Source organism: Ipomoea nil, unplaced genomic scaffold, assembly GCF_001879475.1.
Source record: "Ipomoea nil cultivar Tokyo-kokei standard unplaced genomic scaffold, Asagao_1.1 scaffold1769, whole genome shotgun sequence".
Lineage (NCBI taxonomy): Eukaryota > Viridiplantae > Streptophyta > Magnoliopsida > Solanales > Convolvulaceae > Ipomoea > Ipomoea nil.
In genome coordinates this window covers 325,248-350,848 of record NW_017618197.1, presented here as the reverse complement: position 1 = coordinate 350,848, position 25,601 = coordinate 325,248, and the positions used below count along the sequence as shown (strand labels likewise).

At 42.8% G+C, this 25,601-nt stretch overlaps 2 protein-coding genes across 2 annotated transcripts; one reads left to right on the top strand and one right to left on the bottom strand.

The window, feature by feature from the left end:
• The first annotated feature begins 16,571 nt into the window (after positions 1-16,571).
• Positions 16,572-20,372, top strand: LOC109192109 (probable LRR receptor-like serine/threonine-protein kinase At1g67720). Its single transcript, XM_019342710.1, has 9 exons — positions 16,572-16,885; positions 16,991-17,537; positions 18,479-18,936; positions 19,108-19,243; positions 19,367-19,438; positions 19,524-19,592; positions 19,688-19,759; positions 19,873-19,944; positions 20,055-20,372. The coding sequence occupies exons 1-9, from the start codon at positions 16,807-16,809 to the stop codon at positions 20,086-20,088; spliced, it is 1,539 nt and encodes a 512-aa protein (XP_019198255.1). The 5' UTR covers positions 16,572-16,806; the 3' UTR covers positions 20,089-20,372.
• Positions 20,373-22,186: 1,814 nt separating this feature from the next.
• Positions 22,187-23,350, bottom strand: LOC109192117. The gene has a single exon (XM_019342718.1). It carries the CDS (start codon positions 23,047-23,049, stop codon positions 22,324-22,326), a length of 726 nt encoding a protein of 241 aa, XP_019198263.1. The 5' UTR covers positions 23,050-23,350; the 3' UTR covers positions 22,187-22,323.
• Between the last annotated feature and the right edge of the window lie 2,251 nt (positions 23,351-25,601).

Below are 25,601 nucleotides of genomic sequence, written 5' to 3'. Positions count from 1 at the left end.
GCCGTTAAGCGGGGCGATAAACAAGAAATCACCGCTAAGGTCCGAGGCAAGGAAATCATACTTTCCGAAGGACGCTTGGCCAAGCTCTTAAAATTGACTACCACGGGTGTGTCAGACTACGACCGGAAAGGATGGATTGGTACCCAAAACACGGGGTACAAGGACTACCTCGGGTACCTACTCAGGAAAGAAGAAGGTTTCACCTCGGCCACTCGGCCAAACAGGAAATGGCTAACTGCGAAGCAAAAGATACTAGTCATGATTGTAACTGATAGCCTGTTGCCCACAAATAACAAGAGCAAGGACGTGGGAAGTTTGGAGTGCACTTTTGCTTACCTCCTAAAACACAAAATCAAGTTCAATCTACCGGCCCTTATGTTGAAACACATGGAGTTTTGCAAGACTAGCAACCGGCTTAGCCTACCCTACAGGATGATCCTAAGTTGGATCATGGAGAAAAAGGGGGTAGACCTGAGCCACACCGAGGTCAAGACCGCAAACGGTATGGTTTTCAATGCCCAGAACCTCCGTCGCAATGACATCTACTACACCGAAGGGGGACAATACATCACTCTCGAAGAGGTTTGCCTTAAGCCCGAGGAAGAACGAAGAAAATTGGTTGACCAACTGGATATCTCCAACAAGAAACTCAAACGGGCAATGCAAAAACGCGGGGGAATGGAGGGAAATGAGGAGCAAGAAGACGAGGGCGAGCCTAACCCACCGATAGCCAATCAGGCAAGGGGAAACCGAAGGGACCAAAATGAAGGGTCCATCAACGAACAAATCCTGGCACAACTCACCCGGCAGAACCAAATCATGGATGAAGGGTTCTCGTCCCTAATCCGTGCGACACGCGCTTTGGACCAAAGGGTGGCAACTATCGAGGCCGTGTTGGGCACTCGCGGGGCATCCAGCTCAGGAGCAGAGAATCAAGGTAAACCCGAACTTCCCAAACAACCACCTCACCAAAAATCCAGTCTACCCCAGCAAAGATAACACGTGGGGCCACATTTCCTAATCAGGAGGCCAAAATACGTGACATCTAGGGGTGAAAGAATGGATCCACGCACCGACTTCGGGGACGAAGCCTCTTGTAAGGGGGGGAGAGTGTAACACCCCATGTTACGACCCTAAAACCAAATTAATTAATTTATCACCCACCCTAAAAAGGGAATTTAAGTCCATCAAATTGCTAAAAAGGGGTCCACCATGGTCCATGGGCCTTTATCCTTAAAGCCAATCCCTTAGTCCTATAAGAAATAAAATTAGCAAACCCATGCCACTTAGACCCTAATTAGGACTCTTAATTATATAAATAGGGACATAGGAGGCACCTAGAACTCACACCACAATAATCTCTCACCACACAAGAAGTTCCAAGAAATAAGTTCCAAGAAATCCCTTAGGAGAAATCAAGAAAGAAGAAATCTTAAAGAAAGACCCTTCATAGCCAAGGAAATTAATTAAGGCTAAGAGGTAACCCATGTCTCAACAAAACTTATTTTCTTCGCTATAATCTCCTTCCTTGGCCTCCTTCTATATGCTTGTGGCTTGATTAATTCCTCTATGCTAATTGTGATATATTCTTGATGATTGATAAGATGATTTATGTGTATTCTCGGAAATCTTGATGATCTTGATGATGAAAAGAGGTTCTTGATATTGATGTGATGATTCTTGACAAATCTTGATATTTCTTGATGTTAAAGATAAATTGTGATTTTGATGAATTGGGAGGGATTAGAGCCCTAGGGTGGATTGGGAATTTGTGTTGTAATGTTCTTGATATATATTTGGGTGGGAATTTGCATGTTTGGGTGTGGTTTATGTTTAGAAGTCGTAATAGGATGAGTTATACGTGATTCTTGCTTTTGATCCATTAATTGCCTACGTGGTGTCGTTAATTGCGTTTAAAAGTGTCTAAGCATGGTTTCGGGTTCCACAAAGGATCCCGGGACGTAATTGTGATGAAAGAGTCAGTGGGGGGAAGGTGGGGGTAGGGGTACCCGCCACCTACCCGCTACCCGAAGATCATCGCCAGGCAGCGGGCAGGCGCCGGGCAAGTGTTCGCCCGCCGGCAACCCGTTGCCCGGGCAGTGATCACCAGCGGGCAGCCGGCGGGTGACCCCCCACCCACCGGCTATCCGTTGGTCCGTACCCACCCCGGGTCGTTGGCTTCCCCGTTTGATGTTCCCCGTTCCCCGTGGTGTCCCAACGGGCCCCGTTTGTTGTGCTTGAGTCTAGTTTGATATTTTGGGAACCGTTCGCAGGATAAAAGAGTCTTAGGGATTGCATGCTAGTTGAATCGGTAACCCGTTGACCTAGGTGGAAGTCGTATGAACCCCTTAGGACAATTCTTAGTACGTGAATGATCACACGTAAGCTTAATTATGTGTCTCCCCTTCCCAATGTGCTATTGTGTGTTATGTGATGCATGATTCCCCAATTTGGTTGCGATCAAGTTGGCTATACGGGCAGTTGAATGGGTTGAGAACCATCCCAACTGTTAACCATGCCGGTTGAGATCGGTCAGGTATATAAATATTATATAGGGCTGCGGTCCACTATACGGGCAGTTGAATGGGTTGAGAACCATCCCAACTGTTAACCAGGCCAGTTGCGATCGGTCAGGTATATAAATATTATATAGGACTAAGGTCCACATGGGCCTCGGGTATGATGACCCACCGAACTGGACGCCCCAGGTGGTGTGTAGGGCCAATAAACCCGAGAAAGGCTGTAGTCCACCGGCCTGAGTAATCAGGCGGTGTGTAGGGCTACGGCTGGCTGCGATCCACCGAGTGATGGGACAGCGGTGTGTAGGGTCGTAGTCTCCGAGGTCTTCTCTCACCGACTGAGTCCCTCAGCGGTGTGTAGGGCTTGATCCGCTACGGTCCACCGACTGTACGCATCAACGATGTGTAGGGTTGTAAGTCCCACCTTGTAAAGGGGACCATAGTCTACCGACTGTGCGCGTCAGCGGTGTGTAGCATTGGAGTGGGTTACCGGCATCATTCGCTGAACAGATATATTTGGCTTTCAGGCACAGTTGATTAGCTCCCAGAGCGCGCTAGAAGAGCTTGGAGTAGATAGATAGTTTTCCTTTTCGGCCTGCGTGCCACAATTATGTATCGAGGATAATTAGTTAGTTTAGCCTGTGCATCTGAGTTCTCCAGCTCATATGTGGCATAGCACCCCGCACCCTTATGTTTAGTGATACTCTATTTGGGATTTTAATGAGAATTTACCTTTATTATATAAGTTTTAAAAGTTTCAAAATTTCGAGTTGTTACATCTGCGGCACTCAAATAAGCCTCATTGAGCATCCTCGGTTTGCTCACTGTCAAGGCCTTCTTTGCCTCATAGTTGAGCCCGGCTACAAACTTATCCACCTTGGCAGCCTCGGTGGGAACCAACACACGCGCGAATCTGGCCAACTCAAGAAAACACTTATGATACTCCACTACAGACTGAGTCTCTTGCTTCAAGTGGAGGAACTCCTCATACATAGCCGCTCTCACATGCGCCGGATAGAACCTCTCTCAGAGCTTGTCCTTCAAAGCTGACCAATCAAACCCCGGTACCTCAAGACATGCTGGACCCTCGTGGACCCACCACAGGTCCGCCTCGTGGCTGAAGTAGAACGTTGCTAGATCCACACGACGGTCTTCAGGGCAACCAACCACTGCGAAGATTTTGTCAAATGCACGGATCCACTCCTCTAAGAGAACAGGGTCTTCTTCCCCGGCGAACACGGGAGGTCGGTGACTCGAGACTAGCCGGCCAACATCGCGATTACCAGCTGGCTGTGGCGGAGGGTTGTTGTTGTTGTGCAGAAGGGCGTTGCTCAACGTCTGCATCATCTACGTGAGGTGCTGAAGGTTCTGGGCGAGCTGCTCATTCGTAGGCGTTCTGGGGTCCGGGCACGATAACGAGGAGGTGCCATCACAAGATTCTACAGAAACAACACGGTTACGGCAAAGAAACGAAGAGACTTGCATCCTTACCCGATGCTCAAAGCGAGAGAACTAAGATTAAGCAAGAACAAGCAAAGCAAACACAACGAACGATAAGGAAACTCACATCTCACCGCGCGTCCTAAGAGTCTTAAGTCCTAACACTTAGACACTTAGGGGTCAACTTAGAGTCTCAAACTTAACTCAACTTCTTAAAGTTCAACTCTTAACATCCTAAGCTCAAACCTAGGCTCTTATACCAATTGTAACACCCCTGAATTTACCAATATTTAAAAACATAAATAAGAGATAGACAGTCTAATCATTAATCATTAAATAAAGTGGAAGCTAAACATAATTCGGGTAGTGCTATGACACACCTATACCAAAAGATAGGTGCACAGGCTACAACTAAAACCATTGTCAAAAGTCTACGGCTCGCAGGCCAAATAGAATACTAAGGCAAAACGAGAGCTACACTAATTATGGTCCACATCTATCGCGCTCTTCAATCTAACAAAACCTGTAAAGACAAGGGATAACACCCGGTCAGCGAATAATGCTAGTAACCCACCAATACGCGTTAAGTAACATAATATATATATATATATATATATATATATATATATATATATATATATATATATATATATATATATATATTCAAAACTGTTTGAGACATGGGAATACAGTATATATCATTTCAAAGCCAAAAGAAGGAAATGTTAAGGAACACAATCCACACTCTCAACAAAGACCAACGACCACAATACACAAGCCAAAAAGAACCACAATCAACATACTCAACACGAATCACAAGCAACATACTCAACAAGGACCACAACCTACCATCTTAATGGGAGAGTTCTCAACAGACATGCTCATAAGCAATAACACAACAATCACATAATGACAAGTTTCACGTTCCAACCTTATACCTTGTCCCAACCTTATGGCTACCCCCGACCTTATTTCAGTTCCAACCGTTACCTCCTAGTGCCACCCTGTACTTCTGAGTCCAACCTTATTCCGCCTGGGAACGTTGTCCCCCACCAATCTTTACCACCAATCTCATAGTATTACCACCGATCTCTCAGTACATGAGGGTACCATTACACAACACAATATTATCACCGATCTCGTGAGCAAAGCTCAAACAATATTACCACCAATCTCATTCATAGTTACACATAGTTATCATCAAGAGGATTGAGGTTCATCAATAGCCCAATCAAGCATCAACAAAGGGTACAATCAAATGTACAAGATCACATCATAGACTTCAATCAAGAGGTTTCAATGAAAGACATGAAACAATACTCAACAACAACAATGGACTTCAATCCAATATCAACACGATTGGCAACACATGTTGCCAATCCTCAAAGGAATGGACAAACAGCTCATACTAGTATCAAAGACAACATATCTAGCATGCTCACCAAATGGGTAAACCAAATTGGTTCCAACGAACCTCAAAGACTCACATAAATCCAACGAATCACAAAGTTGGAGCATAAGCACGATTCAAGACACCAAATCCTAACATAGATACTTAGGACATCGTTCTAGACATACGAAACATCAAGAAGACACTCAAAAGCTCAACAATCCAACAAAAGGAGGTCAAAACATCACATACCAAAAGATGGAACCACGGGAAAACAACACCCAACAAACCACTGGGATTGTACCCCGCGGGTGGAACCACGGGTGGTCACCTACCCGTGGTGCCCCCCGCTAGGTACAACCTCCCACTCCCGAGTGGGGCAGCGAGTGGACAGGTACTCGGAGTTCCGCCCGCGGGGAACACTGCTGAACACAAATAATTTCCTTCAGGAAATTTCATCTCCAAGGTCAAGTTCAAGTCCAAAACACCTCAAATCTCACATAACAAAGAAATGAATTGAACCCAAGAATAGATCAAAGAACAACATTCAAGAAACCTAGATACAAGCTCTAAACATGCATTATCACAAGATCATGCATCAAATCACTCACAATCATCAAGAATCATCAATAGCATGTATAAAATAGGTTTTGTAGAGCATGAGTTACCTTTGTAGACTAAAACCTTCTTCCTTTCAACCCTCCTAAGCCCTACTTGGAAGCTTTTCTTCCTCACAACCTTCTTACACAAGCCAAACCACAATAAAACACCAAATTTAGATCAAGACACCTTAAAGCTAACCAAAAACACTAAATAACTTCATATCTTACCCTTTCCTAAGCTTGGAAGATTGAAAGGTGGGATCTTGGGATGAATCTTTGCAAGATTGGGTGGTGTCTTTCTTGGCTTGGGGAAGAAGCCAAGTTTCTTAGAGAGAAGGGAGAGAAAAGTTGTCTTGCTAAAGTGAGGGAATGAATTTTAGGTTTGGGTAGGGTAAGGCTTCAAGACCAAGTAAGGAGAAAGACCATCTTACCCTTACTTTTCCTAGAAAGTTTTAGGAAGACTCCATGGAATTAGGTACAACCAACAAGGCTAAAGGTACAACTCTTTGACTTAAATCAATTGACTAAGGAATTGGTCAACTTTGGTCCTTCGACTATCAATTAGAAAATTGATTAGGGAATTAACAAGGGTAACTTTGGATTAATTACTCCATTAATCCTATTTAAAGGATGGGATTTTCGGCGTGTCACAAAATGTGCTAAATAAAAGCGGCATGACTGTGAGGCATAATAATAATATAACCATAATTAAATATTCTTTTATATTCTGCTACATTAAAAACGGAATGTTGTATGTGCGTTGCATGGAATATTCTTCTATTCTATATTCTTCTAAGATTTCTATTACCATCAGTAATTTTTTCATAATCTACCATAATTAAATAATTTGACCAATACAATGAGTTTGGGCGGGAAAATGGTAGAAGGAGGATTTTACTTTTAAATATATATATATATATATATATATATATATATATATATATATATATATATATATATATCCTGTTAAGTTCTGTTAATATATAATAATGACCGTGTGAGTGTAATTACTATATATTCTAGTATTATCATAATAATAATAATATATATAATCTATATATATAAGCGGAATGTTAAATGTGCTAAATAAAAGTGGAATGATTGTGAGGCACAATAATAATATAACCATAATTAAATATTCTTCTATTCTACATTCTTTTAGGATTTCTATTACCATCATTAATTTTTCTATAATCTACCATAATTAAATAATTTGACCATTACAATGAGTTTGGGAGTGGAAATGGTAGAGGGAGGATTTTACTTTTAATTATGTATAGATTAAATGTTACATCATATCATCATTATTACCATAAAAGTTTTGAATAAGAAAATTTAATAAGAATCTCGAAATATAATTCTTAACATCATAATCGAAATCATTATGGCAAGACTGAAAAGGAAAACAATATCCAATTGCCATAAACATATGCATTTTCTGAAAATGTGATTCAAAACTACACTCCATAATTAAAAAAATTTCTCAAATTATGGCAAAAATTGCAAGAAATCTATAACTACAATAAATAGCTATAATCACATAATAATATTACAATTAGGAGACTTAAATGGAAAAACATTTTCTAAAACCATAAGGCTTTATAAACCAAATCGGCCCATAATTAAGACAAGCCCATATGCCTTAAACAAATTAATAAATATTGGCACAAATAACAAATGGTGGAAGAAAATTTTAAGAAATTGGATCGATCCGAAATTGGGAAAATTAAGCCCAGAGCCTTAATTGAAATGAGTCCAGAATTTAAAGCAAGTCCAAATGGCATAAATATACCAATAGTTATGCTGTGGAAACGTGTTCACCATGCGCATGGTGAACACATTGATAGATCCATAATTTCTATACTGTAGATTCATAATTGGGATTTTCATTTTGTTGTTAACGGGATAGGGCTTGAACTCACAATCTTCCAAATAGAAGTTGAACCCGAATACCATTAAATCACATAATCTTGGTACGTTTCCACAACATAATTTACCTAAATATACCAAATAGGCCCATTAAATTTAAAGAAAGCCCATAATCCCTTTAAAATAAATAAGATCAGATTGTAAGCCCAAAACCCAATGACCCATTTCAACATCTTCATCCCTTAACCAAATTAAACCTAATTGGAGTTTTTTGCACTTTTGGTCCCATGACTATAGTGATTGATTGTCTATTGAACTTTTACTATGATTTTATATATAAACATAAAAAGATTTTTTTTTTTAAGTATATGAGTATTTATGAAAGTTACGAAACTTATTGTAAAACTTAATGGGGATAGAGGAAAACTTTGTATGTTTAGACAGACGAAAAAAGTTTGTAGAAAAGTTTAAAATTTTGAGGTTGGACTGTGAGTTTATCTATTATATTTGTAAGAAAAAAATCTATAGAAATTCTAATTTGATAGTGTTTAAAAAATAAAAATAAACAACAATGAAATAAATAAAAGAGTTTTTTCCAAAACGGTCCCTCGACTATTCCCAAAATGGTCCCTCGACTATTTTTCAGTGTATATTAGAGGTATAACATGTAAACGGACGAAAATGCCCCCCAATTTAACACTGAATAGATGGAAAACCTAACGGAGGACTAAATTGGGTGAATTTTTGAAAGTCAAGGGACCACATTTGGTGCAATTGAAAGTCGAAATGCAAAATTGAGAATGAGTAATAGTCAAGGGACTATTTTGGGTAAAAAAAAAAAACTCTTTATTTTAGTTTGAACTAAATAATTGGACTTCAATTGTTATACTATAGATCATGGTCCATCTTGCATTGTGAACCATGGTTCAAAAATTAAGTGTTTGCAGTTAATATATTATTTGCATTCAGTTAATATAATATGTTAATTACAGATATATAATATAGTAAATACAGACACATAATATATTAACTGCATATTAAGTGTTTGCAATTAACATATTATTTGTATATAGTTGACGTGTCTTCAATTTATTTATATACGCATAATATGTTAACTGCAAACCCATAATTGAATATTATTTTGAAAAAAGGTTCACAATGTAAGGTGGACTTTGAAAGATAGACTCTGATTCATGGTATAATTTGCCATTGTACTTAAAATAAAAATTAGGCACAACTGTCAAATAGGCTCATCTATTATTTCGAAGTGCTTAATTTCCCCATCAACTAAAACATAATCTAATTGGACACACCTACAACAATTTATATCGTGCACCACAGCAACGCGCGCGTTTCATGCTGACGTCATGTTGATGTCACTACGTCCATCCGAAAAGACCAAACTCATTATGTGTATTCAGTTAAAAGTTTATGTGTATTGTATTATGAGTTTATGTGTATTATGTATTATGTTAGATTATGTGTATTCTGTTATGAGTTTATGTGTATTCGAAACTGACGGTAAATATGTTACCGGAAATATAATATAAGAGTAACGAATAAGAAAGTGACAATAGTTGTATTGCCTTTTGTCTCAGTATAGAAAGTACAGTGTGTCCCCTGCTCAGCTGAGGGAAGTTCTATTTATGCTAGGTCCTAATGGTAACAACATGAAGAGACATCCTTGGGGAGTTGAGCTAACGGCAAGAATATGAAGAGTCATGAATGAGGCGTTGAGGCTTTAACTCTCTCTCTCATCAATGGTGGCATCAAAGGTGGCTTCAATGACAATAAAGGTGACACCTGATGGAATTCTAACCGTTGGAGTTCTGCCCGTTGGGTTCCCATGTGATGCTGAGTCAGATGCTCATTTGTGATCCGGGTCGGGTGCCAGCCCTATTACCCTGTCACCAGTCCCCCCTACTCCTGAGTCAACGGATGTGTTTGAGTTGACTTGGGAGTAAGGCTGAATCTATCTTGATCCTGTGTAGAATCCTGCTTGATTTAGGATATGTGATTTTATTTGATCCTGTGTATGTGATTTTATATATTTTTTTATCACATATGATTTTATTTTATTTCTTATGCTAGCCGAGATAGGCTTTGGCCTAGGTTGGCAGAGGTGCGTGCCTCCGGTCGAGGCGTCGCCTCGACTGATCGTGGCCGAGGCGTGCGCCTCGAATGACCGTGGCCGAGGCGTCGCCTCGACCGATCGTGGCCGAGGCGTCGCCTCGACCGACCGTGGCCGAGGCGTCGCCTTGACCGACCGTGGCCGAGGCGTGCGCCTCGACCGACCGTGGCCGAGGCGTGCGCCTCGACCGACCGTGGCCGAAGCGTGCGCCTCGACCGACCGCCCCGACCGATCGTGGCCGAGGCGGCGCCTCGACCGATCGTGGCCGAGGCGGCGCCTCGACCGATCGTGGCCGAGGCGGCGCCTCGATCGATCGTGGCCGAGGCGGCGCTTTGACCGATCGTGGCCGAGGCGTGCGCCTCAACCGATCGTGGCCGCGATCAGCCGAAGCACACGCCTCGGCCACGATAGGTCGAGGCGACGCCTCGGCCACGATCGGTCGAGGCGACGCCACGGCCACGATCGGTCGAGGCGCCGGCCTCGGCCACGGTTGGTCGAGGCGCACGCCTCGGCCACAATCGGTCGAGGCGCCGCCTCGGCCACAATCGGTCGAGGCGCCGCCTCGGCCACGATCGGTCGAGGCGACGCCTCGGCCACGATCGGTCGAGGCGCCGGCCTCGGCCACGGTCGGTCGAGGCGACGCCTCGGACACGGTCAGCCGAGGCGCACGCCTCGGACACGATCAGTCGAGGCGACGCCTCGGCCGCGATCAGCCGAAGCACACGCCTCGGCCACGGTCGGTCGAGGCGCACGCCTCGGCCACGATCGGTCGAGGCGCCGCCTCGGCCACGATCGGTCGAGGCGACGCCTCGGCCATGATCGGTCGAGGCGTTGGCCTCGGCCACGGTCGGTCGAGGCGACGCCTCGGCCACGGTCAGCCGAGGCGTCGCCTCGACCAACCGTGGCCGAGGCCGGCGCCTCGACCGACCGTGGCCGAGGCCGGCGCCTCGACCGACCGTGGCCGAGGCCGGCGCCTCGACCGACCGTGGCCGAGGCCGGCGCCTCGACCGACCGTGGCCGAGGCCGGCGCCTCGACCGATCGTGGCCGAGGCGTCGCCTCGACCGATCGTGGCCGAGGCGTCGCCTCGACCGATCGTGGCCGAGGCGTCGCCTCCACCGATCGTGGCCGAGGCGTCGCCTCGACCGAACGTGGCCGAGGCGTGTGCTTCGGCTGATCGCGGCCGAGGCGTCGCCTCGACTGATCGTGTCCGAGGCGTGCGCCTCGGCTGACCGTGGCCGAGGCGTCGCCTCGACCGATCGTGGCCGAGGCGTGCGCTTCGGCTGATCACGGCTGAGGCGTAGCCTCGACCGATCGTGGCTGGGGCAGGCTCCGGACTATTTTTATTATATTTTTTTTTTTTTTTTTTTTGCCAAGACGGACTTCGGCGTTAGCCGAGGCCGGTGCCTCGACCAACCCTGGGCCGAGGCGGGCGCCTCGGCCATCCGAGTTGAGTCACGTCTCGGCCAACCTGTGGTTGGGGCGTGTGACTCGTTCCTTTTTTTTTTTTTTTTTTTTTTTTTTTTTTGAAGCATATGTGCGGACCACAAGCACGATATATTATTCTAAAAGATTTCAGAATGCAAAGCGGGCGGACCGCGATTACCAAACACTAGTCCCAAACGACTACTAGAATATTAAAGAAAATACTTAATCAAATGTTCCTAGCTCCATACCTGATCGATTATCTTTACAGATGATGTGGACTTATGGATCATTTCTGCCAATCTTTTTGCATGCTTTAACGTATCAAATGCGGGCTGCTCGCTGGTCTCCTCTGATGACCCCTATCCCGCTCGGAGTGGTGAACTTCATACACAAGTGTTCCTCCGACACTATGGCCTTGAGGTTCTCCAGTGCCGGTCTCCCTAATATGATGTTGTGTGCACAAGTGAGTCTTACCACGATAAATTTCAAGTCAAGTTTTCGAATGTTAGGGCTCGTGCCTATCTCCTCTAGTAAGACCATTGACCCCTCCGTCTCCACTGAAGCACCCATAAATCCAAAGAGTGGGGTACGTACTTCTTTGAGCTGGTTCCTAAGTATTCCTAACTTGGTGAAGGCATCGTAACACATCATATTGACTGAGCTTCCCGTGTCGACTAAGATGCGGCGGACAATGACATCGTTGACGTCCATCTCAATTACCAGGGCGTCATGATGGGGTAACGGGCCCTCTGGGAGGTCATCACCAGAGAAGGTGATGGCCTCCTGTCTCTGTTTCTTTTCTCTGGGAAGACTCGCCACTTTTCCCACGTATAGCCGCCGGCTCCACTTCTTTCTTTCCGCAGGCGTGTCGCCCCCTGCAGGTCCACCATAGATAAAGTTTATGGTGTGCTTCTTTTGTCGTCTAGGCGCCACCTCGGTTTCTTTCTCGCTATCACTCTGCTCAGATATTTGGTCGTGTTCTCTTTTTTTCAAGGTGGACGGCTCGGTGACATCCTCATTTCTCCAGACATTTTTTGGTGCTGGATTTTTTGATGGATCGCACTGCGGCTGCTGCTGCTTGGATCGCTTGACAAAATGCCGGAAGTAGCCCTGCTGGATGAGTTCTTCTATTTGTCTCTTCAGTACGTTACATTCATCCGTGTCGTGCCCAGGTTGCCTATGGAACCTGCAATACTTTGCTTGGTCTCCTTTTGGGGAGACCTTCATGCATTCTGGTGGGAACTCGACTATTCCCATCTCCTCAGCCTGTTTTAGGATGACACTGACGGGATGGGTAAGTGGAGTTAGGTTACGCAAGGGAACCAGGCGAGGCAGTTCATGCTCCCGGCCTTTCCCTGCGGCCGGGTGGTTCGAACGTGGCGCTTGGCTGGGCGAACCCGCTTTCCCAGGTTTCCCATTTTTCCTGTCGTCCTCCTCATCTTTCTTCTTCTTGTCGACTTCCTTCGCTTCGGCATAGCGGCTAGCCATCCTCATCAAATCTTCGTAAAAGCGGGGGTGGTAGGCGTTCAGCTGCTTGTGAAAATACCCCGATCTCAAGGCATGGATGAATATCGGGATCGCCGCCTTGGAGTCAAAGTCGTAGACATTATTGACTTTCTTTTTCCACTTGATCAGGAAGTCTTTGAGGCTCTCGCCTCTATCTTGCTTTACTACGCAGAGGTGAGAGAAGGGTTTCTTACGCTGTATGCTACCGGAGAAGTATGTCAGGAAGCTTTTGGACAACTCTCCAAAGCTCTGGATCGACCCGTCCGGGATGGTGTTGAACCAAGCTTGGGTCGTTCCATCCAGGGTGGACAAGAACGCTCGGCACATGATGGCGTCCTCTGCCCCGATCATTACCATGGCAGCCTTGTACCTAGTCATGTGGACACGTGGGTCAGTGACTCCCGTGTACGCCTTGATGGCGAGTAACCTGAAGTCCCTCGGCAGAGGTACGTCCATGATGCTTGGGGAGAACGGTGCTGCCATCCGTACCTCAGGTTCCGGCGACTGCTCCCGTGCCTCCACCCTTCTTGCTAACTCCTCGATCCTTCTCTGCAGCCTTTCGACCAGGGCCGACTCGTCAGGGTGCCGGCGCGGAGCCGGCTGCCGCTCCTCCATGTGTCGGCGTGGGGCTAGTTCATCGACGTGCCGTCCATCTGAGTGTCGACGCGGAGCTGGTTCCTCGACGTTTTGTCCATCCAAGTGTCGGTGTGGAACCTGCTCATCAGCGCGTCGTTCGCCCACTGAGTGCTGACGCAGAGTCGGCTCATCGCGCCGCTCCGCCAAGTGCCGACGCGGGGCCGGTTCATCGAAGCGTCGCTCATCCGAGTGTCGACGCAGGGCCGACTCGTCACAGTGCCGGCGCGGGGCCGGCCCACGAGATGCGCCCATCCTTTCTATGCGCGATCTTTCCGCTTCCCTTTCCTCGTGTCAGCGAGGGCCTCTAGCGGAGGACCCCTCGGCACGCGACTCCGGCCTTTGCCGAGTGGGCGCCGCGTGTCCCAACCGTTCTAAGGCAGAGTGGGAGGGCCTAGGTTGCCGTCCGGCCGGTCCGCTTCTTTGGGTGCCCTCTCCCGGACCCCCGGTCCTAGTGCGACGCCCTGTGTCCCTCGCGGCACGGGTTGCGTCCTGGGCATCCACCCTCTGTGGGGATTCTACCTCTATTTCCTGAGGCCGCGGCGGGGGCACTTGGCCTTGTAGTCCCACCGCCACTTGGTTTAGTGCCGCCGTCACTGCTTGCTGAATGGTCGCCTGGAGGTTCACGACTTGGTTCGCCCCTCCATTGTGAAGTTGGTCTCGGCGGTCCCCTCCATTGTTGAGTTGGTCTCGAAGGTCTCCTCCATTGTTGAGTTGGTCTCGAAGGTCCCCGGGCCTCCCGTTGTTGAGCTGTTCTTGGAGGTCCCCTCCGCGATTGTTGGTGAATAGGTCACGGAGGTCACCTGAGGCGTTGCCATTGTTCACGTTGCGAGAACCGTGGGAGCTGCGGGACGCCATTCTTTCAAGCTTGCTGTTGAAATAGAAAAAGAGTTGTGTTATAGCCTGCTTGAGTATTGGACTCAGGCTCTCAATGAAAGCACCAATGACGGTAAATATGTTACCGAAAATATAATATAAGAGTAACGAATAAGAAAGTGACAATAGTTGTATTGCCTTTGTCTCAGTATAGAAAGTACAGTGTGTCCCCTGCTCAGCTGAGGGAAGTTCTATTTATGCTAGGTCCTAACGGTAACAACATGAAGAGACATCCTTGGGGAGTTGAGCTAACGGCAAGAATATGAAGAGTCATGAATGAGGCGTTGAGGCTTTAACTCTCTCTCATCAATGGTGGCATCAAAGGTGGCTTCAATGACAATAAAGGTGACACCTGTTGGAATTCTAACCGTTGGAGTTCTGCCCCGTTGGGTTCCCATGTGATGCTGAGTCAGATGCTCATTTGTGATCCGGGTCGGGTGCCAGCCCTATTATCCTGTCAGAAACAGTGAATTTTTTTTAACAACTTAACAAAACGACGTTGTTTTGGGAGGCGCGGGGCGCACAGTGCTATGTGCACCCTGGTGCACGGTATAACGATTGCACACTCACCTCTAAAAATTTGTCAATTATTATTATTTTTTTTTGTAGGTTACCTCCAAATTACCACTCCACATTGCTGACATGTAATTTTATTTAAATAAAAATGGTAATGATTTAGAATTTATTTTCTAATCTCCCGCGAGAAACCTAGGCCACCGTTCGAAACATACAAATGATACTCCGTGTTAGCCAAAAAAAAAAAAAAAAAAAAAAAAAAAAAAAAAACCAGTAAATAAAGTGGGAGAATATTAAAGGATGTCAGAAAACTCACTTCAAGCTCAGCTTCGAGCTCTTCCCGTTCGTGACCTGTCGCAATAGGCATTACAGCTTCGACTCGCTTCTTCGAAACAACATTTTCTACTCCGCAAAAAGTTCAGACAAATTATTCAATTCTCGTATCCGGAAAGAATCGTGCAAATGTATTCGTTAATTGTTTGAAATCTGAAAGATGGGCTTACCATGCCATGCGAATAATTCTCGGGAGTGTACAAATTTATTTCGCACGCTAGACTAGGGAGCTAGATATTAGGAAGTAAATTCTACATATCACCATTTTTATTTAAATAAAATTACATATTAGGAGAGTGGCAACCTGAAAAAAAAAAAAAAAGTTAACAAATTTTTAGAGGTAAGTGTTGTCCAATTAGATTATGTTTTAATTGATGGGGGAATTGAACACTTCGAAGTAATAAATTCATCTATTTGACACTTGTATCTAAAAATTAATAACTTTTCACTAAAATATCAAAGTAATTGTGTTATTGATGGAGAATATACCCGGGTTCAGGCTCCTGGTACGATCCGTCTTCCTGCTTCAGTAGGGTCAAACGGTTCGGGTTGAGGTCAAAGATGACGGGTCAAACTCATCATCTTCTTGTGCCTATAAAAGGGCCTTTTGCCCTTCAATTAGGGGGGGGAGGGGGAAGGGGGGTTATCTCCTCTCACCACTCTCTCTCTATACGCATGATCTCCCCCTTCCCTCTACAAAAATGCAGAAGAACAAACATGAATAAAAGAATTTGTTGATCTATATCTCTTGTTTATTTGTTCATACTCATTATATATGGTATATCCTACATACATTCGACATTACACACACATGTATTACCTACGGTACACTTCTTGCCTACTCCACGAGTACATACGCCCGTAAATTAGTACTATCAGTTATTAAGAATGTTAAAAATATGAAAGTTTAAATTGATTTCTTTAGCTCATAGTGTGTCCTCAGTGAAATGGAAGTGAATACTAAATAGTGCAATGAAACAGGAGCAAAAGAAAAGAGAAAGACAAAATAAATTACACAATAAATTTTATTCCAACAACCATCTATGGATAAGACAAAAGATATATATATAATTACAAATTACGAAAAGGACCATTAATCCATTACAATCGTTATATATATATTTTTTTGAATGTTATTGGCTCTATTACATTGTAGTATATTACAATTGTTATATAATTTACTTATAATGTCAAAACTTAATGAAATAAAAAGACTGAAAATGATTAAACACTTATAAATTATAGATGAGGCTATTTGATACTTCTCTCTCGACCTAATCATTTCCGGCCCTTTCATTTCATTACCCCTAAAGCCATAATTAAGCCGAGAGGCCGGCCAGAGCAGCAAAGCTTTTGGTGGAGCTCTTTGACCTGGTTGTCTCTCTTCCCGCGTAATTCCCTCATTGTCCAATTCACCATTTGATTTCTTCTCTTCAATTCCCCACCTACTTCACTTAAACTAATACTTCCTCTTTTCTTCCTCAACCCTTTCAACTCAACTGCCCACCCACCATAGCCTTCATAGCCACACCTTCCATCTCCCCCACCGCCGCCCACCTTCAACCATGTCCCCAATACCCTTCTGCTCTCTCCTCCTCTTCCTCTCTCTCTTCTTCTCCCTCTCCCTTTCTCAACCCCCTAGACGTAATTCAATTCCCTTATCTCCATATCTTTCTTTCTTGCTTGCACTCATAGTCTCTCGTTTATGTTTTGTTTTTAAAGTTCGTTTTTTTTGTTGTTGTTCCCCAGGTGCTCTGATTGACTGCGGCGCTGCTGTTGGCTCGGTGATCGACGGCCAAGAATGGTCGCCGGACGGGGACTATATCGCCGTTGGGGCACCCAAGAACGTGTCTTTTCCGGGTATGGACCCCAGGCTTTCGACCGCCCGTACATTCCCGGTTGTGGGCAACAATTTCAAGAAATTCTGCTACGTTGTCCCCGTGTTTCGCGGAGGGAAGTACATGGTCCGTACAACGTATTTCTACGGCGGGGTCAACGGGAATCCTACTCCGCCGGTATTTGACCAGATTGTGGATGGGACTCTGTGGAGCGCTGTGAATACAACCCAGGATTACCTTGCTCAGATCCCTACTTACTATGAAGGGATGTTTTTGGCTGCGGATAAGGCCATGAGGGTGTGCTTGGGAGCCAATGATCATACGGATTCCGACCCGTTTATTTCGGCTCTGGAGATTCTGTTGGTGGGGGATTCCTTGTACAATTCCACTGATTTCAACAATTATTCTCTTAGGTTGTATGCAAGGCACAGTTTTGGGTACAATGGCCCACCTATTCGGTTAGTTCTTACTATCTCATTGCTATTTGCTTTGAGTTTGCCTGGTTCAATGTATTAAAGCTAAGTTAACTTTGATTGGTGTTGGGCGAAGGCCAAGTCTAGCACCGGATGCCTGGGATTGTTGGGCAAAGGACTTAGTCCAGCACCCAACGTCTGGAAAATGTGATGACGGTCTATGACTCTATAAGTATATAAAGTTGTGATTTTGCTACTAGTTATAGCTTTTGGAGTAAGTGGTAAGCGTTTGACACTAACACGTAGTATCAGGGTCACGGACTCACGGTTGGGCAGAGGTTGATAAATGACCTAGTCCAGCACCCAATGTCGGGAAAATGTGATGGCGGTGTATAAAGAAATAAAGTTACGCTTTTGCTACTAGCTATAGCCTTTGGCGCATAGTTGGTGCTGGGAGGGGGAAATTGTTGGGCAAGGGCCGGTAAAGGCCAAGTCTAGTACCGGCTGGGAATTGTTGGGCAGAGGTTGACAAAGGACCTAGTCCGAGAATGTGATGACGGTCTATAAGGAAATAAAGTTGCGTTTTCGTTACTAGTTGTAGTTTTTGGCGTAAGTGGTAAGTTTTTGACACTAACAAGTGGTATCAGGGTCACAGTTGGTGCTAGGAGGGGGGATTGTTGGGCTGAGGCTGGTAAAGGGCCTAGTCCAGCACCCAGAGTCGCTACTAGCTATAACTTTTGGCGTTAAGTAGTAAGCGCTTGATTCTAAGAATTGGTTCAGTGTAATATAGGAACAGCTTGCAATTACATTAATTCTCAAGCTTTTGAAATACAAGAATGGATAACAATGGTTTTGAAGAGGAGTAATTTTAACTTTTTAGTGGCTATAATATAAGTTATAAAACAGGCTTCCATAGCTTTGTAGAGATGTTTTGACTGTAGATACCCCTCTTTGTTTGACTGTATGTAATGACTTGATTTTACCAGATACCCTGATGATCAATTTGATCGATACTGGGAGCAGTTTGGAGTGCATTCTCCTGCTGAACCAAATCTCAACAATGTGTCTGTTTCGGGTTTTTGGAATCTTCCCCCTCAGAAACTATTTCAGACACACCTTGGAATGAACAGGCCTGAACCATTGGAGTTGTTGTGGCCTCCCTCGCCTCTGCCAAACGCAACGTATCATATTGCTCTTTACTTTGCTGATGATCGGGATACATTTTCGGGGAGAGTTTTCAACATAAGCTTGAATGGTTTAGTTTATTACCCCAACCTTAATGTGACTCCATCTGGTTTAGCTGTCTTTACAAATGAATGGCTTCTCTCTGGCGTTACGAATATAACTTTAAACCCTGCCCCTGGTTCAAGTGTTGGTCCTCTGATCAATGCGGGAGAGATTTTTGAAGTGTTGCCTCTCGGTGGGAAAACACACACTCGAGATGGTAAGGCTAATGCTAGTTAATATTACCTGTATGTAACTATTTCTTGGTCTTCTCGTGTTGTGTCATATGAGCTCATCTTGGATGACCCTTGACTTTATGGCTCGTATAAATTGCAGTAGAAAAGAAAGGAAAACTCGTATAACCGGGATATCGATTTTGTTTTCCCTGCAGTCATTGCTTTGGAAAGATTGAAGGGAAGTTTCAAGAATCCTCCGCTTGATTGGAGTGGTGATCCATGTCTTCCCCCTCAGTACCCGTGGACCGGAGTTGTGTGTTCTGGAGGATCCCGAATTCGTGTGATAGCTTTGTAAGTTGCGATTATTCTAATTTACCAAGTTGCTTATGCCCCATCCCCGACGAATCAAGAAAAAGTAAATTGGTCTCGACTATTATAACTAGAAGGTGTATGCATTTTCCCTCTTCTCTGCAGAAACTTGACTAGGATGGGACTATCGGGAACAATTTCCCCGGGCATTGCCAACTTGACTGCATTGAGTGGCATGTAGGCAACGAAAAACTTCTCTCGGGTTTTAGTACATTGCGAGGGACAAATACATTTGCTAATATTATTATCTGACTTTTAACAGCTGGCTTGGAAACAATAATTTGTCTGGAGATATCCCGGATTTATCTTCTTTAAAGAGATTGGAAACTTTGTAAGTCAAGAACTGCATTATTTCTTTCACTGGCAATTTCATTATCTTTTTTTTTTTCCCCCGAAATTCCTCGTACTCATTATCTGCCCTTTCAGACATTTGGAAGACAATCTGCTCGGTGGAGAGATTTCCCCGTCACTTGGGAGCATTGAAAGCCTTAATGAACTGTAAGTTCCACTATCGTATTAAACGTTAGTCCATAACCGGCTTTCATTTGGCTTCCTATTTCTTTCGTGTCTGAATATTTTGACGAGACTTGGTATTGTTTATGTGGTTGTAGCTTCTTGCAAAACAATAATCTCACTGGCAAAATACCGGACAACCTTGTTGGGAAACCTGGAATAAACCTTAGGTAATTTATGTACGATGTTTGAATTCTTAGTTGCTGATTTAGGAATTTAATCGCCTGCCCTTCCTTCTCGTTTTGGTATTATACTGAACAATTTGTTGTTCTTCGTTTAGGACTTCTGGGAATCCATTCTTGTCGCAACCATGAACCACCTAGATGAGGAAGTGGATAAATTGAAGACTATATAAATGTATATTATTTTGGGTCCAACACTTTCACAATCTCCATTTGCATTTTTTTCTTTTCTTGTAAATCATATATGTACAACACAATGACCAGGACTTGACTCTTGAGCATGGAAAATGGTCCCCCATTTGTTGTTTAACTCACCATAGTTCAGTAGAAAGAAATGTTTGCTCAATTTTGTGTAATTAATTGGTTGTGTATAGACTGACATAAAGAAAAGAGCTCTGTTTAGATTCTTTAATTCTATCTTTTTTGTTTTTTGGTTTACAGTTTTTAATTGTATTGTGATGTGATTTCCTTCTTGTGTACCTGCAATTTGCCATGATGCAAGTGAAGTGTATACTGTTACAAATGATATACTCATAATAAAATTGTATGGATTTGTTAGGATGAAGCGCTTACGCCTTACGTCAAAAGGTATAGCTAGTAGCAAAGTCGTAATTTTATTTTCTTACCGTCTTTGGTAACATAGTTAGCTTGTCAGTTAATTTTGGTTTACTTGACGATTATTAGTTGTTTGACTTGGTTAAACAGCCAATATAAGTATTTGATTAATTAGTTTTTTGTAATAGCTTATTGCTCCAAAATGCTAAAATTTAAAAAGCTGCTCAAATTAGGTTTTTTTTTTTTTCAATAAGCTTTTTGAGAAAGTCATTTTGCATGTAATCAACTATCAACTAATGGCTAATTTATCAAACATTATTCTACAATCAGCTAATGTTATCAACTAGTCAAACCTACTAACCCAATCAGCTCACAGCTATTTACCAAACACCCCACCGTCACACATTTTTTAAATGCTGGGTGCTAGGCTTGGCCTTTTAAACTCTTTACCTATTTTCGCTCAACAATCCCCTGCTATTCGGTATTAAACTTGGCCTTTACCGATTTTCGCCCAACAGGATTATGTTCATAATTTCAGAATGATATTATGTCTCTGCTCACCTTTATTTATTTTTTTCTTTTGGAATAGTGGAAAGAATTGGTTGTGTTATTTGGAGGACTAATCTGCATGTTCTCTATACTGTGTTGCACTGGCTACTTTTGTTGTTTCTTGAGACCATTAAGCATCTTTTGGGGAAAAAAGGTACTGCTACCATTAATTTAAGTACACACACACACATATATATATATATATATATATATATATATATATATATATATATATACAGTCTCTAAGATAAGATTATTATATTATACTACTGTTTGATAGTATTTGCAGATCAAGCATCTGAGATTTCCCTTAGATGGAGCTAGTAAAATGCATGAAAATTTGTATGGTTAGGCCCTGATGAATCCCTTTGTCTACCCATTTTTGCTTCTTTTATACTCTTAATTCTTTTCATCCAAATGAAGCGATATTCTAGCCTTACTGCTAGAATATGCTTGGATGAATTGCTAGAGCAGCTTTAATGGTGTTATTGCAGGTGCTTCAAGAACGTAACTAAATATATATGCTTGATGAAGCTAGAGCTTTAATGGTGTTATTGCAGGATTTTCAAGAGCTAAATATGCTTATGAATTATAGACAACTTAAACTGGTTTACTTTCTTGTGATTCTTTATTTGCTAAGATCAAAATATGAGACTTATCCAATACATATTTTCTCGTATAATGATTGCGGTTTCCTCGTCATTCATATATATATATATATATATATATATATATATATATATGTACTTGATGAGCTTAAATGGTGTTGTTATTGCAGGTTGTTGAAGAACTAAATGGGATTAGGTCTTTTTTGGATGTAATTCAGGGTTTTAACGGTCGAACATAATGAGTAATTGTAGACATTTCTAAAGGTGGAATACTTGATTTGGAGATTTAAAGCTATTCATATCCAAAGTCAAGATTTTATAGATACATTATAGACACCTTTAAAGGTGAAACAGCTGACATAGAGATATAAGGCTGATCTATACTTAAAATGTAAAGATTTTGTAAATACATTATTAATACCTCTAAAGATGAAACAGCTTACTTAAAAATTTAAGACTTTTCTATACCCAAAGTGAAGTATGGAATGCAGTAGATTCAAAGCTATGATGACAAAACATGGAAAAAAATGGGAAATTCATGAGATCCATTAGAGGGAACATCAAAATAATCTAAATTTTACAGTAGAAAAGATATACTAAAAGATGAAGAGCAGATCGAAAATGAATGTTGAATTAGAGAGAGACATCATCATAATCATCTCTCTAATTTACTAGCCTTTTTGAAGGAGGAGAAAATGGGAGGCAGTGCTGCAGTGGTCTTCCCCTGTGAGCAAATAGGCATATTAATCACAGGCCTCACCCTTATAGTCGCCGATCTAGTTCTCTCCAGCCCTTTCTTCACCCTCATCTTCACATTACTCTTATTCTCCCTTTCCTTGCTCTCATCTCCGCCGGACACAGAGCTCCCGGAGGAAGAAGACGACGACGTCGAAGAAGACGGCGACAACGAAGAAGAACCTCGCTGTTTCCTCAGCCTCAACAGCTCTTTCCACAACACCGTGCATTTCGGCGGCCGCGGAGATGGATCCTCGTCCAGAAACCAGCTCACCGCCGCCGCCCTGCCGCAGCTCTCCTCCTTCTCCTCCTCGCCGGCGGCGGCGTGCTTCTCCGTTTTCAGGCTGATCTTGCTCAGCTTCTCGCACTGTTGCTGCTGCATTTGCCAGAACGGACGCAACTTCCCCTCGAAGAACAACTCGTCGGCGGTTATCATGCTCTCGCTGTTCATCTTGCTCGACAGGAATTCAAACTCCGCTGCTACATTATTCCTCACTTTCTCCTTTTTACGAACATCTTTCTCTGTGTCCGAACTAGGGGTTATGGATATGAAATCTTTCTCCTCCTCCTCCTCCTCGCCGCCGTCGAGAAAATCAGCGGAGAAGGAAATCCTGGGACTCGAGGTAGTAGTAGTAGAAGGCTCCATGGATGGCGTTAAAAGAGAAGAAGAAAGAAAGAAAAGCTTTACTGCATTATTAGTACGTGTTTGTTGGAGAGTTTTGAGGTTCGATCTTTCTCTCACTCAGCTTCTTTTATATAAAGCTTTTGGCCGGTGAGAATATTTAAACCAAGTGGTCTGGTGAAGATGAAACCAGATGAGCTAAGGGGGTGTTTAGAATATAGAAAACAGGCACATGGACAACTTTAGGGCTATAGGACAAAACCTTTCTTCTATGGCATCCCCCTGTCTAGCTACCTCTAATTTTAAATCCATAGCATGTAGGACAATAAAGTCATACAGCTGCCACTTTTCAGTTAATACCACTTCAAGTCCTCCGAATATAGTGGTACTGCCACGTTTAGTCATTCAACTTTCAAATTTAACCGTTAATGAATAAGACCAAAGTTAGGACCATGTACAGATTGTTAAGATTATGAAGTTTGAAGGATCATGAGTGTGGTTAACTTGACGGTTAAATGACCATGAGTGGTTAAATTTGAAAATAGACCATTGAAAATTTAGGACTATATGTGGTGGCGGTGGCCACTATGCTCAGAAGACCCTGGTTGGTATTAACTCTTCCAAGGCGTTCGGTTGGAAGGAAGGAATTAAGGGTGAAAGAAATTGTAATTCGCTGAGAAAAGAATTTAAAATTACATTGTTTGGTAGGAGGATAGAATTATTCGGAATGGAAATGAGAGAAATGATATAAAAACTAAAATACTCTTGTGCAATAATATTAATAATAACATTCAAGGACAAATATATCATTTCCTTCATTTTCCCTTTTCTTTGTATGGGTGAATTACAATTCTTAGAAAACCTATAAATTGCAATTCTCTCCAACCAAACAATATAATTTATCATTTCATTGAATTATATTACAATTCAATATCAATGCAATTCATGCCAACCAAACACCCCCTTAGTATTAGGAAATTCCATAACCCCTACTCTTATTTAAGGAGAAAGAAACTAGATCTGAAGATAAATCGCCGACTGAAACTTCTTCCGTTTTAACCATGAACCGTACGGTTTCTGACTCTGATTTCACCCGAATCCGGGACCCCTTGAATTTGTTTGGATATTTTATTTTTTTTTTTTTGATAAAATTTGTTTGGATATTCTACTGCTGAGCTTACCAAATAATGTTTGGCTGTTTAAGATTGTGACATTGCATCATCGGACATTTTGCATCTTTGTGCTTTGTTAACCAAGATTCTTAATTTGCAGAGGATAGAGCTGTGACATTTTATGGCCAAGCCCAGTATTTCTCTTGTTAATTATTTCCAGTAAAAAAATAGGGATAAAAGTCAAATAAACCCTCCAACTATATATCAAATGTAATTAGACCCTTGAACTAAAAAGAAATTCAAAAACCCTTACACTTGTTAAAAATGTGCAATTAACTAATTTGACCTATAATAACATGTTATCTTCAAGTCACATGCCACACGATTGCCACGTAATAAAATGTCACATAGATTAATATTTTTAAAAAGAACTAATTTCACTTTTGGTCCCACGACTTTAGAGGTTCTATCATTTTTGGTGCACAATTTTAAATTTTTTAAATTTTGGTGTCTAACTTTGTTATTTTTATCAATTTTGGTCCTTTCGATCAAATTGACTGCGAAATATTGCCAGATTTTACATTTTAGGGGCAAAATCGTCATCCCAAGGAAAGATATTCAATATTTAAACAAAAGAAAAATCATGTTAAGAGAAATATAAGAGTTTGGCAATCGTCGATGCTATAAATCTCATAGATCTGTGTCTAGTTTCTGTCCGTCTTCCCAATTATTCTCATCGATCAAACACCTATAGATATGATTTTAGAGTGATTTTGTTTAGATATTGAAGATGTTTCCTTGGGGTGACGATTTTACCCCTAAAAATATAAAATCTGGCAATATTTCATCGTCAATTTGATTGAAAGGACCAAAATTGATAAAAACAACAAAGTTAGGCACCAAAATTGAAAACTTTTAAAGTTGTGCACCAAAAGTGATAGATCCTCTAAAGTCGTGGGATCAAAAGTGAAATTAATTCTTTTTAAAAATTATTAAAATAATAAATCAAATTAATTAAAAAAAAAAAAAAACCACCATGGCAGAGAGCTGCCATGGCTTCTTCCGTTCTTCGTCCACGTTGAATTGGAAGGAGTCAGAGCCGTCCAGTTCGACATGGACAAAGTAGCTTGCGGGTTTCTCCGTCCGATCTGGACGGAGAAACTCGTCAGCTTCTTCGTCAGCTCGGACGAAAAAATTGCCGGTTTCTTCATCCGAAATGAACAGAGAAGGCAACTGTCGGTTTCTTCGTCCGAAACGGATGGAGAAACTAGCCGCGGGCTTCTCTGTCCGATTTGAACGGAGCAGTCATGGTTTCTCCGTTCTTAACTTACGGTGAAGCATGCCAGCTTCTTAATCCTGGGGACGAAGAAGTTGGCGACTTTTTTTTTTTTATATTTTTTTAATTGAAATGCCACATAGGATGTCATGCAATCAAAATTAACTGGTTACATATTGGTAACCTCT